Here is a 15,867-nt window from a genome sequence, read left to right on the forward strand (position 1 = left end):
CAGAGAGGAGACAGGTTGCCATAGTCTATGTCACTATGCCACCTGCCTTCTCCCCTGGAGTCCCACAGCCCTTTGCCCAGGCAGCCAGAATGGAAGGTGGAAGGAAACCCTTCACCATGGGGAGCTGGGCTGAGAGTCTCCTGTCACCTCAACACCAGAGGAAAGCCAGCCCCGCACTCCAGTGTCCCTCCACTTCCCCATCCTGCCCACACCAGGACAGCTCCGCTGCACGCTCCCTTTGATCAGTCCCCACAAGGCCTGCAATAGGGTCCAGGGGACACAGCAGGATCCAGGCAACAGGATGCAAAAGGATGCAAGAATAGAGTCAAACAGGTCTGGGCTCAGATCTCAGCCTGTCGCCCTCCCAGTGCATGCCCTGGGCATGTCACTCCCCTTCTCTGCGTCTCAGCTTCCTCATCTATGAGTGGGGCTGTAACAGAATGCACCTCGTGTGGCTACTGTGGCAGGTTAATGCATGCCCAGGGCTCAGCCTAGCACGCATCACATAACACACACTCAAAAGTGGGAATCGCCAGTATCTTGGAAGTAGATCATTGCAACACAACGTGAGCTTCAAAACAGAAACAGATTCAAGACATCATGTGGTCTCATGAGGGTCAGCAAAAGCTTCTCCAAAGTGAAATTTACACTGGGTTTCAAAGGATGAATAGGAGTTTGTCAGTCAGAGAAAGCAAGTGGGAAGGAAGGAAAAGGCTGGGCAAAGGCAGTGAATAGTTCCATGGCATGGTGGCTGGGGAAACCAGGGGGTCTGGTGAGGTCAGAGGCACAATGGGGGTGAGGCTGTAGGACAAGGCAGTGCTGGCCACACAGAACACCTAAGCCAGGATCTTGTCCTCTGGGCAACAGAAGCCAAGGAAGGGCCTTTGAAGGGGGAGGGACATGATCAGACTTGCAGTTTAGAAAGCCCCTGGTAGGTAGGGGGCCTTTGTGGAATGTGGCTGGGCACGGACAAGAATACTGGCAGGGAGATGAGCTAGGTTATCAAGACCTCCCAGGTGAGAAATGAGAAGAACTTGGGTCAGGGCAGCAGCAGAAGCAACAGAGAAGAGGCCATGGAACCTCAAGATACATCAGAGGCCCCCCGATACATAAAAATAGGGCATAACACTTGATTCTGGCGTTCAAGGCCGGCTCATCTATACCCTTGCCCACGTGCTCTCAGCGGCCTGCAGACCCCCAGGGGAAGCCCCAGCAGTCACTGTGACAGCTTGCTCAGCTGTTGGTCTAGCCTGCAGCCGTTCCCCACTGTGCCCTCATGCATACATCTGCAAGGCTCTGCCCTGCAGGTCTTTTCCCCTGGACTTCTCCCATCACTTACTGTGGTGACCACTTAGCATGCCATGCCTTGGGTCGAAACTCAGGGACCACCACCCTCTGGGGGAGTTCATAAAAATAAACACAATCAACACACAACTGTTAGTAACACAATGGGTTAAGTGGGCACATCTGGTAGGCCAGGAGTTGGATTAGATGGTCTCTAGGACACCTCTGAATCCGACATTCTCTGATTCTGCGCTGTTCATGAAATGATGGACTTCCAATTAATGCTTTCTTCTCCTTCCATTATTAGGGCTCCTGGGTTTCAGCTCCCACCCCTGTAACATGAGAAAGCTGCATTTTTCAAAAAACACTGTGGCATTTTTACTCAATCAGCATGTCATGGGGGAGAAACCAGGCACTTGCATTAATTCTAGCTAAGTGGAAGTTCCCGTATGTACAATAAATGATTTTTTTTTTTTTTTTGCAAAGACTCAGCCATCAATAAAAGAAGAAAGCTACCCTAAAATCCAAGAGAACAGAACAATCTGTGTCTCATGACTCGAGCCTCTGACAGCTGTGGAAAGCCAAGCATTGCGATCAACAGAACAGAACTTGGGAGGGGTCCTCGCTGTGCCAAGGCAACATGAGAATGCAGAACATTCCTCCCATGCAACAGCAGAGCGCCTGGTGCTCCTCGAATGCCAAAGCCGAGAGAGAGGCAGGAGATGGAAGCCTGGCCCGGGGCTGTGCCAGCAGCCGTCCTCCACATCTCCGAGGATCAGTCCTACCAGAAGCTCAGTAAACCTGCCACTTGCTTCATGACCTCACCGGCCCCCACACTGTCCACACCCTCAGAGAAACTGAGGACATTTCTTCTTGAATTTAGGAAGGGGGCACTGGTGGCATTTCCCCCGCTGGCTGTCTGTGTCCTGCAAAGCCGGTCTCAGTGCAGGAACCAGAGATGGGAGGCACGGGGCTCCTTCTTCTCACCAAGGCCACCCCAACAAGGTGGCAGGACAGACAGACCCACCACTTGGTCAGATGCCCTGGGGGCTGCCCGAGGCCAGCAGGCCACTCCACAGGCGTCCTGCAGTGATTAGACTCGGATTCCAGACCTTGGCGAGCATCGAGCCCCCATGGTCTGCAAACCACCCGAGAATTTGCCCCTAGTGCTCAGGCCCCCTTCCCTCTTCACCCACAGGGGCTCCTCTGGTATCTGTTCCATGCATGCAAGGTCTGCAGTCAGACTGCTGCTCTAGCTAAAAAGGGTTTGCGGTTTAAACTCTACGCACTGTGTGCTTTCCACAATGAGCTACTTCACATCTAGAAGGATGGCTGTAATCAAACAGACAGACAATAACAAGCATGGGTGAGGGAGCGGAGAAGCCGGAGCTCTGGTGCACGGCTGGTGGGAATGCTGGTGATGCCACTGCCACCGCCACCACCACTGCTACCACCATGGAAAACAGTGTGGCACTTCCCCAAAAAGTTAACCATAGAGTTGCCATGCAACCTCGCAATTTCCCTGGTAGGCGGATGCCCCGAAGAACAGAAGACAGGAGCTCGCACAAAGACCTGTTCAGGAAGAACAGCATTAGGCACAGTGGCCGAAAAGAGGAATCCCAGCCAGGAGGCCACCAGCATCCAGCGACTGGCTAGACTGAACGTGGTTTGTATGGCTAACGGAACACCATCAGTCCCAAGAAGGCACAAAGGGCAGACACTTGCCACAACATGGGTGAGTGGTGCAGTACAGTGAGTGAAAGAAGCCAGACACAAAAGGCCACACATTGTCTGATTCCATTTATATTAAACGTCTATAACAGAAAAATCAGTGGAGACCCAAAGCAAATGGGTGGTAGCCAAGGGCTGGGAGAAGAAGAGGGAATGGCTGCTGATGGAAGGCTCTTTGGGGAAACATGAAAATGTTCTGGAATTGGACAGTGGTGATGGATCACAACTCTGTGAATATTCTAAACCACCCTCCCAGAATTCTACATTTTAGGGGGGAGGGGTCCCTTTTTTAACATGTAAATTTAATCAATTAACATATAGTATATTATGAGTTTCAGAGGTAGATGCCAGTGATTGATCAGTTGCACACAACACCCAGTGCTCATTACATCAGGTGCCCTCCTTAATGCCCATCACCCAGTTCCTCAGCCCCCCCATCCATGTCTCCTCCAGCAACCTTGTTTGTTTCCTATGATTAAGAGCCTTTCATGGTTTGTCTCCCTCTCTGATTTCATCTTATTTTATTTTTCCTTCCCTTCCCCTATGATCCTCTGTTTCTTAAATTCCATGAATGAAATCATATGATAATTGTCTCTTACTGACTTATTTCACTTAGTATAATCCCCTCTAGTTCAACCCACATCATTGCAAAATGGTGAGATTTCATTTTTTTGATGGCTGAGTAATATTCAATTGTCTTAAGTGGATAAGTTTTAAAGGGTGGATATAAAAATATTTATTTATTCATGAGAGACACAGACAGAGGCAGAGACACAGGTAGAGGGAGAAGCAGGCTCCCTGGGGGGAGCCCGATGTGGGACTCGATTCCAGGACCCCATGATCATGACCTGAGCCAAAGGTAGACATTGACCACTGAGCCACTCAGGTGCCCTTAAAAGGGTGTATTTTACGGTGTATGAATTTTTATCACAATAGAAAACAGATTTTTTAAAACCTACATAATATATGTTTTGTGAATACAAATATGAGCAGTTCTAAAAGGACAGGCATAGTCCAAAAAGGGGGAGGGAATCACCTAGGCTAGCTCAGCCCAGCTGCCACATGGTGAAAACCAGAAGCAGCCCCTCCGCCTTCTGCCTGACTTCAAGCACTGACCAGGGCACTTCCCTGGTGCTCCTGATTCTGGGTCAGCCCAGAGGAGACAGGAGACAGAGGCTGCCCCTTCTGAAGTTTGGCCTATCCACCAGCTCATCTGATCCTCGCCTGTCCCCTGTGCAGGGAGGCCAGGTGGAGACTGTTATGTCTGACACATGGAAATCCGAAGCTGCAAGACCGCCAAGGTCACACCTTGGACTTCCATGTCGTAGGAGCCCGCATACCTACTGCATCAGAAGGTGTCATGATAACAAGGGAACTGGGACATATATTATTATGCTGCCTAAGAGAAGAAAAGTGCTTTCCCAGAAGACTCTAAGATCATGGTGGAAGAGACGGGGTTATGTCCCCTATGTCCTGGCTTCTCGTGCATCTACAAGGTAGGACACCAACAAGACAGGAGGCAAGCAGAGCAAAGACCAGAAATTTCTCATGTGCCTCGCTACCTAACCAGCATCTCTCCCTGCACCCCCCAGAACCCGCAAAGGAGAAGCCCTCACCATGAAGACCACTGCTCTCACCTCTCCAGCAGCAGTGGCTTCCTGTCCATCAGCACAGATTCTGAGCGAGCCCTCCACTGAGGGACCCTTGGCGGCTCCTCCGGGCTACCTTGCCTGGTGCCTCTCGGTGACCTTGGGTCTCAGCTACTGTGCATTTGGTGGGAGTCACCCTTCTGACCCCACCCATCTCTTCAGGAACCAGTCCAGGGAACAGATGGAGGGCTGGAGAAGTCCTCTGGCTATCAGAGGCAGGCGTGTTTCCAGCTATTCCTACCACGGCCTCCCCAAAGGGATCTCTCTTTTCCCTTTTTCAGAGATAGTCTTTGTTTTACCACCACCTTGGGCGCGTCAGAGCAGGTCCAGGAGTGACTCTGGAATTCCTGGCACCCAGCTGCCCTGGGGTAGCCTCCCATGTGGGGAGGGGGCAGCAGGGGAACACTGGTTTCCATCCCCCCACCACTCCCAGCTGCTCCAGGGCTGCCTGTCTGCAGATGCCCAAGAGGAGGTAGGTGAACTGAGGGGCTCTGGTGTCGGCCCCAGCTTGGTGGCCACCTGGCAAGTGGTTCTGGCAGATGGAGGCCCTCAGCAACCTTGGATACAGCGTATGCTGATAGAGCTGTCAAGCCTGAGCCTGGCTCCCCTCCCTACCTCCTCCTCCTGAACTTCCAGCTCTAAAGCATCCCAGGAAGGGGATGATGGCCAGGCCTCCCCTTTGTCCAGGTCTCTACCTGGCCCCCTCTCCTACTCTAACATTTACCCCCAAGTATCAACATGGTTATCACGCTCTCGGGAGTCCAGGATGGAAGGGATGGTGGGTAGACTTTGTCACGACCTATCATCCTACAGCAAGAAAATAAAACCCAGAGAGCCTGTGATCTGTCTGAGGTTTGCCCAGTGCCCGGCCGGGAGCCCCATTCCTGACACCAGTGACACCAGTGACGAGGTTCCTGCAGCACAGCCCCCATCCCTCACCCTTATTTGAATCTGGGCAGAAGTTCTATTAAGATAAGAACAAAGGGTAGCTTTTTGGATAAATAAGTCATGGAAGGGAAGCCTAGAGGTAAGACAGAAAACGTCCCATCTGCTTTAGGGCAGCTCATGAGTGGCAGGTAGTAAAACACATGGGAATCGAGGCCTCAGCCTGAGGGTGCACTGCGGCCTCGGCAGCAATAACAGGGTTCAGACTCTGCTCTGGGCTTCCTGGCCACCGAGGCAAAACAAGAAATTATGCCCAGTCTTCTCATTCTCTTGGTGATAGGAGAGCAAGAAGCAGACCAGTTCTTCAGGAGATGTAAGGATCTTGAAGTGAATACAAGAGAAACTGTTGCATGGGGTTTGCTGTGGGGAAGGAGGACTGCCCTGTGGGAACCTGCAAGGTCAAGGAAAGCCAGTGGCCTCAGGGCCTCCCTGGGACACTCTGTGTGTGCCCTGCTCTGCTGCTTGGAGACTGCAGGACATGTGGGACATGTGGGACACAAGGACCAAAGGGCTAACAGGCTGTGGACCTGTCATCCCCTCTGCCTGGGACCACAGCCCCTTTCCATGGGGACAGCTCCCTCTGGACTTGAGATCACAGGGCTTCCATGGTCCCGGGAACCACACCAACTCCCACCGCCTCTGGCCTGCCCGCCTGCTGGTCCTCCCTCTCTCTCCTGGCATTGCTTGACAATCCAGTCCGACTGCCATATTTTCCCAAAGCAGAAAACCACAGACTTGCCAAAGGCCACAGTATGAGCTGCAGGAGTGGGGACACAAGACTGAAGGTGGGCCAGCTGATTCCCATCGCACCAACCATTCTGGGCATGCCACACCTTCTGGGAGCCAAGTCTCATCCACCTCCCTGAAGCTCCTGGGGGCCCTGAGGGGGATACTCGTCCCACTTGCCCAGTTGGTCCTGTTTGAGCCCAGGAGCCATGCCCCTGCCCACGCAGCAGGCCTCGTCCCTCCTCCCAGGGCCCCCTTCCTTCCTAGCTGCCAGCTTCCTTGCCATTCTCAGCAGCTGATCCCTGTCTGGCTGCCTTCCAGCGGGCATTTCCCCGTGTCAGGCCCCATTCTTTCAACCTTCACTAAGGCGACCTTCAGTGGGGTCCCATATATGGCTCACACTTGCTGTAGGAGGGTGGGTGATCATAAACCCTTGTCTTAAGAAGTGTTCTCTCTCTGGAGGAGCTGCCCCACCCCTTCATTTACTGAAAATGAGCATTTAAAAATGCTTAAAAGGGAGATTCTGCAAACATCTATGTTCTATTTTGAAAGTCCTTTGAATGAGGTTAAGAGGCTTAATCTAAAAGAAAGGAACCAAGGCTTTGGGCTCAATTATAGCTGGATTTGAATTCTAAACTCCACCACTCACCATCTCTATGACAGTAGGACTTGATTTCTCTGCGCCTTAGTCTGCAAAATGGGGCTACATACAGTTGTTGCATTTGAATGTGGTCATGATTAGCTATAAGGTCCGCTAAATGCCCAGCAAGGACTCAGTGTACAGAGAGCCCTCCACAAACAGTAGTAATTATTTATTAACCTAAATCTATTCTTACTTTTAATGTTATTCACATATTTTACATCTTTATCCCACTCCAGAATCTAATCTAAAACATTATAATAGCTAGTGTCTCAGAGGTCCCTGACTACAGAATCATTTGTATATACTTAGGTCCCCTGGCCAAGAAAGAAAAGAAGAGAAGAGGGAGATGATGAGAGGGTAGGAGGGAGAGGAGAGAGAGGAAGAAACAATAAAGACAACCTATCCCTCCCTCACTCCACCTGCCTCCCCCCTCACCCACAGCCCCCCGCCTACCTCCCGCACCTCACGCCACACCTCCTAAAGCAAAGAAAGAAAGAAAGAAAGAAAGAAAGAAAGAAAAAAGAGGGAGGGAGGGAAAGGAAGAGTCACAAATCAATCATTGCCCACCAAATGGCAGAATTTTAAGACATTGCACTTTCATCTAATAGAAGGTCTTTTTTTTAATTTCTGTTTTTTTTTTTAAAGATTTTTATTTATTTGACAGAGAAAGGGCAAGAGGGGGAGCAGCAGAAGGGGAGGGAGAAGCAGGCTCCCCGCTGAGCAGAGAGCTAGATACAGGGCTTGATCCCAGGACCCTGGGATCATGACCTGAGCTGAAGGCAGATGCTTAACTGAGTTACCCAGGCGTCTCTAACAGAAAGTCTTAAAGATGAACATATCCAAAATACAAACTCCTGCTCTGGATGTGATGCTTCCTTGCTCCCTCTTTGGCCCAAACCACCAGCTCCCTCCAGGTGATGCAACAGTCTCAGCCCTATAAGCTCCGTAGCCAGAGGGATCCTCTTAGAGTGTGAATTTGGTCATGTCACTCCTCTGCTCAAAACCTTTCTCAATGGTCCCATGTTGGAATGGAAGCCAAGGTCCTTACCCTGGTTGATGTTGAGTCTTGCATCCCATACTCCCCCCCCACCTTCTCCTCTGACTTCACTTCCTGCTCCCCTCATGCACCCTGCTCTAGCCACACTCCCACAGGCTGTTCCCTCTGCCTGGAACGTTCTCTCAGGTCTCTCTCTCCCTGCAGGTCTTTACTCCAAGGCTCCTTTCTTGATAAACCTGCCTTGACCACTTTATTTAAAATACAACTCTCCCTCCCTCCCCAGCACTCCTCCTTTCTGCGCATGCATTTTTCTCCACAGTCCTCAGCAACAGATACTTCTGCATTTACTTTATTTTTAGAATATAAGCTCCAGGAAGGTAAGGGTGTCTGCACATTTTGATCTTTATCTAATTCTCAGCACCTAGACCAGTGCCTGGTACATCATTGGTCCTCAGTGAATATTTGCTGAATAAGTCGGTGTGTGTGCACATGGATTGATGTCAGCACCCAAGTAAGTGCAGGTTTCTTAGCAAATCAAAATAGGGGAAAACAACAACAACTCTATGGCACTTGGATTATATTATCATCCTTTGTACACATGGTGTCTTATCTGGCGGCTTGTCTCTCCTACTGGATCATGAATAGGGAGGGAGTAATCTGAATCATCAGGATGTAGCAAGGACTGGGGGGCAAAACCCTTAAAAACCACACCTGGGGGGAAAAGCTGTCACTTAGCACCTTGCCAGGCCCCCAGGAGTCCTGGGGGGACTCCCTCATTTATGCTCTCAATTCACACTCAGGACCCCCCACAGGTTAGGGAATATTCTTTCCATTTTACCATGAGGGAAGCTCAGGCTCTTGGGGGCCAAGTGACATGTCTGAGGATGCAGGGCAAGCAGGTAGCAGTGCTGGGATGGGGGGGCCTGGACTGGTGGCAGCTGCCCCCCAAATTACATCTCCACACCAGAAGGTCCAATTAGTTATGCCAACTATTTTGAATCCCGATAGTAACTCCTAGACAAAGATGGAAACACAATTATAGTGGATCCTCATTATCTGCGGATTCTGTATTTTTTAATTCACCCAGTAGCTAAAAATTATTTGTAAACCCCAAATCAATACCCGTGATTCTTTCATGGTCATGTACATTAGGGTGGAAAACGTGAGTTCCCTGATATACAGGTTCACAGCTGGAGTGGAAGGCATCCAGACCTTGTTTCACTTCTTTTACTGCAAACATGTCTTTTTGCAGCCTATTTAGTACCACATTTTAAGCATTTTTGTGCTTTTTGTTGACTTTGCCATTTACAATGACCTGCACTGTAGCACTGAGGCACTGGCTAGCCTTCCCATGCACAAGAAGGCTGTGATGTGCCTTCTGGAGAAAATCTGTGTCAGGTGAACTTTGGTATGAATTACAGTGCTGTCCGCATGAGTTCAATGTGAATGAAATCAACAACTTATATTAAAGAAGGTGTCTTTAGACAGAAACACGCATAAAACAAGATTACATATTGATCTGTTGATGAAAACGGTGTGACCTGAGGTCCATAGGAATCCAGCCCCCTGTGTTCTCCCTCAGGAGCAATGGTTCTGTATTCACTAATTCCAGGTTTGTAGTGGCTTCACAGAACATACTAGTGCAAAGAACAAGAACTGACTATACCAACCCAGCTCTCTAGTACACAGATCTGCACAACATGGGTCCAGTTGTGTTTATGCACAGCATGTGTGTACACATAATCCCACTCTGTGCTCAGCCCCAGGCACTGAACACTGCCGTTAGCACCAGCACCACCAGGTCTCCTCCGAGGGGACATAATGACCACATGCAGGAGCTCAGGGGGATAGAGTCAGACGCTCCTGGATTCAAATCCCAGCACAGCTGGGAGTTGTGTGCCTTCAGGCTGGTCACACTCAGGGCCAACTTCCTTGTGGATGTGTGAGGTTAATCATTGTCATGATGATAAAACAAGGTTGTGCAGGACAACTGCCAAGCACAGTGCCCAGCACACAAGCCACAGCTGGGACAGCAGCTGGGCAGAGCCTTTTAAAACCCCTGTATTTGCCCAGGGCATGGAGGGGGCCCAGGAGACCCACTTAGGGCTCCCTCCTCCTTAGCGAACTGGCCTTCCTCCTCTGACAGGCCTGGGCCTCATTCTGCCCAGCATTATCTCCAGGAGCATTTAGACGAGGAGTCCAGGAACCAGACAGTCAAAGCCAGAGGTGCTAGAGACAGGTGACTCCAGAGGTCCCAGATGGGCAGCCCATAGGCCATATCATTATGCCTGTCGACCACTTTCCCTTGGCCTGCATACATATGTATGTTAATCTAAGTCAACATTAATAAATTGAGAAATTTTTTATTTTAAAAATCCAGATTTCTGGCTTGTCTTAAACAACCTGAAAGATCTTGCCTCTCTGCATCTGCATTCCTGCATGGCACTGACCAGCCGAGGCTGGGAGGCAGCTCCTTTTTGCTAATGTTCTTATCAGCACTCTTGCTCTTATACCTGGGCTGTTTTTGCTTGTTAGCTGCCTAACACTGGAGTTTGGAACCTATAATCTAGTCCAATCTTACTTACAAGTAAGTTGGGGGTGGGTGGTACTTGCTTGAAGCCCCAGGTAAATCAGTGGTGGAGCCCCGACTCGAACCCTAGACTTGCAGCTCTGAATCTGGGGCACTCAGATGCACAAGGAGGCTGGGGACGCAGAATGGATATATTGAGCAAAAAGCTGCTGGGGCCCAAGAGCTAAAGCAGAGAACACCTGCTCTGGCGGTAGTCAGCAGAACATGCTCCTCTCCCCACCTGCTGGCGAGCTGAACTTCCCCACCCCGTAAGATAAGCTCTTGCACAGGCTCTGTTGACACAGTGCTCTCGGGTGTCCCTCTCACCTGTCCCGTCCCACCCTTCTACGTCCCCCACCCCTGCCTTGAAGGCGAAGATCTTCATAATCATAAGGGGCCCCTGGATTGCTTTATCCTGGGGTAAAACCTAGTTCTTAGCAGAAGATCCACTATGAGCATTAGCTTCCTCACCTGCAAAATGGGGTATCAGATGGGAAGATTTAGTAAGATAATGTGTGTGAAGAGCCTGGCACACACTGCCCAGTGAACACTAGTTTCTTTCCCTTATTTTATAAACCAAGAGCCTAGAGACAAGTGAATGGTTCATTCCAAGAAGTTCAAGGAATTCAAAGGGACTGCCTTAGCTCCCACTAGATAGTTTTAAAAGATTAAATATAGTTATATTTGTGAAGGTATTTATTATAGTTATAAAAGTAGCACACTTAAAAAAAAAACCCTCCAGTTTTGCTACTTAAAGATAAACCACCGATTAATTTCATTGATACTTCCTCCAGTCTTTTTCTAAGCACAGAAAAAATTTTTTACATAGTTATAACCATGGTATATATGCACCTTTATAGCTTTTAAAAATTTAATATAGCTTAAGAATTGTCTGTGCCATGGCATTTTCTTTATAAAAATTTTTTTCTAAGGTTTTTTGTTTTTGTTTTTCTTTTCTTTTTTCTTTTTCTTTTTCTTTTTTTTTTTTTTTTAAGATTTTGACACAGAAAGAGAGAGAGCACAAGCAGGGGGAGCGACAGGCAGAGGGAGAGGGAGAGGCAGATTCCCTACTGAGCAGAGAGCCCAACATGAAGTGGGGCTGGATCCCAGGACCCTGGGATCATGACCTGAGCCGAAGACAGATGCTTAACTGACTGAGCCACCCAGGCGCCCCGAGATTTTATTTTTTAATGTAATCTCTACACCCAATGTGGGGTTCAAACTTATAATCCTAAAATGAAGAGTTGCACACTCCACTGACTGAGCCAGCCAGGCACCCCTATAAAGTATTTTGTGGGCTGCATAATTTTCCATTTCATGGATCCACCATGGTTAAGGTAACTTCTTCCCTTTTTGAATATTCAGACTTCCTGACTATCAAAAAAGAAAGCTATGATACAGACCTTTGTGCATAATTATTTTTCTGTACTGAGAACTACTGCCTCAGGATAGATCCCCAGTGGTGGGTTTATAGCGTCAACAAAGATGCTGCCAAACTGTTTTCCTAAAGGGTTGAGTTACCAGATGATTCTCTCACCCATAACATATGCACATGAGCTGTGTTTCCCATTTGACAAAACTACTGGCACTTAGCTCTGCCTCCTAAAAGGCAAAAAGTTCAAGCTCAAACACAGGAATTATCGGGGATGATCTTTCCGAGTGTCTTCAGCTTTGGGACAAGTATCTTCACCTCCACGTGGCAAGGAGGGGGGATCTCCTGGAGATATTTAGCTCTAGAGTGGCCTAGAGCCTCTCCTCTCTCCTAATGACAGCACTTCTTACCTGTGTGGCAGCTCTGGCAGGGCTGCTTCAGTCAATATTCACTAAGCCTCTACTGGGTGCTGGGTCCTCCCTAATAGAGGAAGGAGTGAGTCTCTCTACAGAGCTCAGGAGGAGGTATCCATGAGCAGGGCTCTGAAAGATGAGTGCAGAGCTGCCCATGGAGGAGCATTCCAAATGTAGGGTCAGGGCCAGCATTATGGCGGTGGAGAAGGAGAGCTCCAGGGGTAGGGGCACAGGAGAGTAGAGAGGGAAGCTACGCATGGGGTGGGGAGGGCCTTTTGCGCCTACGAGTTTTGAGCAGGGGAATGACAAGGTCAGGTTTATCTAGTGCTCTACCAGCTGTGCTGGGGATGGGTGGAAAGAGATGAGTGGGGGTACCAGGAGACCCTAGAGGAGCAGAGGAGAGGGAGTGAGAGAAGCAAAGATGGCTTCCAGAGAAACTGAGGACGGAGGCTCCTCAGAGCCCAGAAGAGAGGGGCAGTAGGGAACGAGGGCACAGGGAGATTTGCGGCAGTGCCCAGGCATCTGGGTAGGTTAGGGGTGGTGGATGCTACTCACTGCCCGCCCAGTGTTCAGCCTCCCCCTTAGTCACAGAAGCCTAGTGTGGGGCAGGGGTGGTGTATCCCCAACCATGATCCACACAAGCTTGCAGAGGGGCCTCAGCAGTGCTGGCCTCGTGCTGGGAGCAACAGCACCCTGCAAGGGACCAAAGAGGAGTGGGCATCATGCCTGCAGCGGCTCAGGTCTCCATAGGGGCTGGGGACACAGTGGATTCCAAATCAAGGCCTAGCAGATACCTGCTGACAGAAGTCAGGCAGCCAAACAGAATGATCTGGAAGCCCTGGGAACCTCACAAGCTCAATTCAGGTACTGGGAAAGCAGCCCTGAGAGGGCCCCACCATCCACCTCTCCTGGGACACAGCCTGGCACAATGTCAAGAGCCGGGACACTCAGCTCTGCCACTGACTCATGAGCCTCAGGGCACAGCTCCTTTGACCTCTTGGTACCTCATTCTCTCCATCTGTAAAATGGAGATAACACCCCCCGCTTGATGGAGTGGTTGTGCTAACCCTGCTTTCTTCCTTGCAGCCTGTTTCCCATCATATCGTCTTCCCAACCATCTCCACTGAGCTTACCCTGTGGATTCATACTTTTTGCTGATGTGATACCCTCTGCCCAGAAAGCCCTTCCAAGCTCTCCTCCTCCTCGTCTTCCAAGCTCAGTTTGAGTACGGATGTGTAGCTTCATAGGAGATGGAGTTCATACTCCCTCTTGGGAGGCCTCTTGCACATGCTCCCTTCAGAATACCTCTTACACCAATGAGACACAGGCTGTTTGCACACACGCTCACCTGTGGACCACAATCTTCCATCTTTTGAGGGTTTCTAAGTCTACACACCCACCCACACACACATACACACAGAGGAGCCGGCATAAGCAGAATGTGGGCTGCCAGCAAGTGGTCAGAGGGCTTTGGCAGAAGAGGTGATGTTGTCTTCAAGCAGGCACCACCCAGTCCAGAGAAAAGCAGAAAAGATCACCCAGCACTGCTCTAGTCCACACATCCCCACAGTGGCCCAGCGTGGAGCCCAACAAAACTCAATGAACATACGGCTACTTTTCCTCTGCCTCCCAAAGGCCTTTTGATGGCAATAGAGAGTGCCAACATCTACTCCACATCCTTGGAGTTGGGACAGCCAGCTGGAGAGCTCTACTGGCCTCTCACTACTGACTGTGCCCATCTTACAGACCAGGTGAGGTGGCTCAGAAAGCTCACCTGACTCGCCTAGGGTCAAGGAACAAAAGGCATCAAGGTATCCCACTATGGGCCCTCTTCCCCTCCAGATCAGAGGTCTGTGTGGACTCTGACACCACACCCCACGGGATCTCAGGACTGAGAAGCTGTTGAGATGTGTGGCCTTTAAGAACCTCTAGGATCTGTCCTTCTGTATTCTGCATGTGGCAGAGAAGGCATGAATTCAGAAGCAGGGGTCCCTCAGGAAGCCAGTCTCCCTCGAAGCCTATCTTTATCTCTCTCCCTCTCTCTCACCCTCTTCCTGTCTCCCTCCCTGTCTCCCTCTCCCTCTCTCTCCCTCTCCATTTTCTCTTTCTCTCTCTCTCCCTCCCCACCCCTCTCATTCCCACATGTGCATGCATACACTGAGTCTGTAACTCTCACTGGGCCCTCTAGGGCAAGATCCAGGTTAGAAGAAAATACTTGCAAAATACATATTTGACAAAAAACTTGCATACAGAATGTATGAAGAACTCTTATGACTCCATAAGAAGAAGACTGGGAACCAAATGATTAAATATTAAAAGTGGGCTAAACGTTTAAACAGAAACTTCACCAAAGAAGATATATGGATGGCAAATAAGCAAACAAAGAGTTGTTCAACATAATGTGTCATTAGGAAAATGCAAGTTAAAGCCCTAAGGAGATACCACTGCACATGGATTAGAATGGTTAGAGTTTAGAAGACTGACCATACCAAGTGCTGGTGAGGATGTGGAATGAATAGAACTTTCATATACTGATGATGGGATTGTAAAATGGTTCAACCACTCTGGAGGCACTTGGGAAGTTTCTTCAATATTTAAATACATATTTGACAAGTGATCCAGCCTTTCTACTTCACTCCTGGGTATTCACTCAACAGCATAGGGAAGTATTATCCAAACAAAGATTTATACCCATATATTTACAGCAGCTTTGTAATTGCAAAAAACTGGACAAAACCCAATTGTCCATCAGCAGATGAAGGGATAAACTAACCACATCTTTTCTTTATCCATACAATGGAATACTACTCAGCAATAAAAAGGAAGATATTGAAATATGGGACAATATGAATCTCAAAATAATTATGCTGAAAGAAGCCAGACACCCCAAAAAAGAACGAAGAAAAGCACACACTGTATGATTCTATTTATATAAAATTCTAGAAAATGCGAAGTCATCGATACCGATATAAAGCACATCAGTGGGTGCCTGGGGATGGGGGCGGGTGCCAGAGGGAGGAATTACAAAGGGGCAAGAGGAAATTTTGGGGGATGATGGATTTGTTCATTTCTTAATTGTGGTGATGATTACACAGTCAAAACATGCCAAATTGTACACTAAATATGTGCAGCTTGTTGCCTATTTGCTATAATTCAATAAAACTGGAAGAAGGAAAAAGAGGAGAAGAAGCGGGGAGAAGAGGAGAAGCAACCCCAGCAAGCAGGAGTCTTCCTCAGGAAGCCAGGCACACACAACGGACGCACACACGTAGGTAGAGTATGAAACTGTCACCTGGCCTCTAAGAGTCTCTCAATCCAGGATTCCATCTAAAAGGGACACCAAGCTACCTGTCATCTGCTCATTACTTTTCCAGAGTCCTCCCTGCATGTGTGGCTTGAGCTGGGCCCCAGGGCTTTGGAGATGAACCACACAGAGTGCCAGCCCTAGGAAGTCCATTCTGTCAGCAGTGATGCAGCTGCCTTAGAATTCAGCCTGAACACGAGCCACAGGTCTCCAACACCCCAGCCAGGTTCCCTT

General features: G+C 49.3%; 1 protein-coding gene across 9 annotated transcripts in view; it reads right to left on the reverse strand.

Moving 5' to 3' along the window:
* The window catches only part of SNPH (syntaphilin), a 34,699-nt gene that overhangs the window by 12,285 nt on the left and 6,547 nt on the right, over nucleotides 1–15,867 (reverse strand). For 4 of the 9 annotated variants that reach the window (XM_038571848.1, XM_038571841.1, XM_038571842.1 and 1 more), the window contains exon 3: nucleotides 1,340–1,395. The exons of 4 other annotated variants lie outside the window; for them this stretch is intronic. In XM_038571848.1, the coding sequence (XP_038427776.1) occupies nucleotides 1,340–1,358 (19 nt within the window). In that variant the 5' untranslated portion in view covers nucleotides 1,359–1,395. Of the gene's footprint in view, nucleotides 1–1,339; nucleotides 1,396–1,507; nucleotides 1,617–15,867 lie in introns of all 9 variants that reach the window. One more of the 9 variants, XM_038571845.1, reaches the window with a different exon arrangement.

Source organism: Canis lupus, chromosome 24, assembly GCF_011100685.1.
Source record: "Canis lupus familiaris isolate Mischka breed German Shepherd chromosome 24, alternate assembly UU_Cfam_GSD_1.0, whole genome shotgun sequence".
NCBI classification, from domain to species: Eukaryota; Metazoa; Chordata; class Mammalia; order Carnivora; family Canidae; genus Canis; species Canis lupus.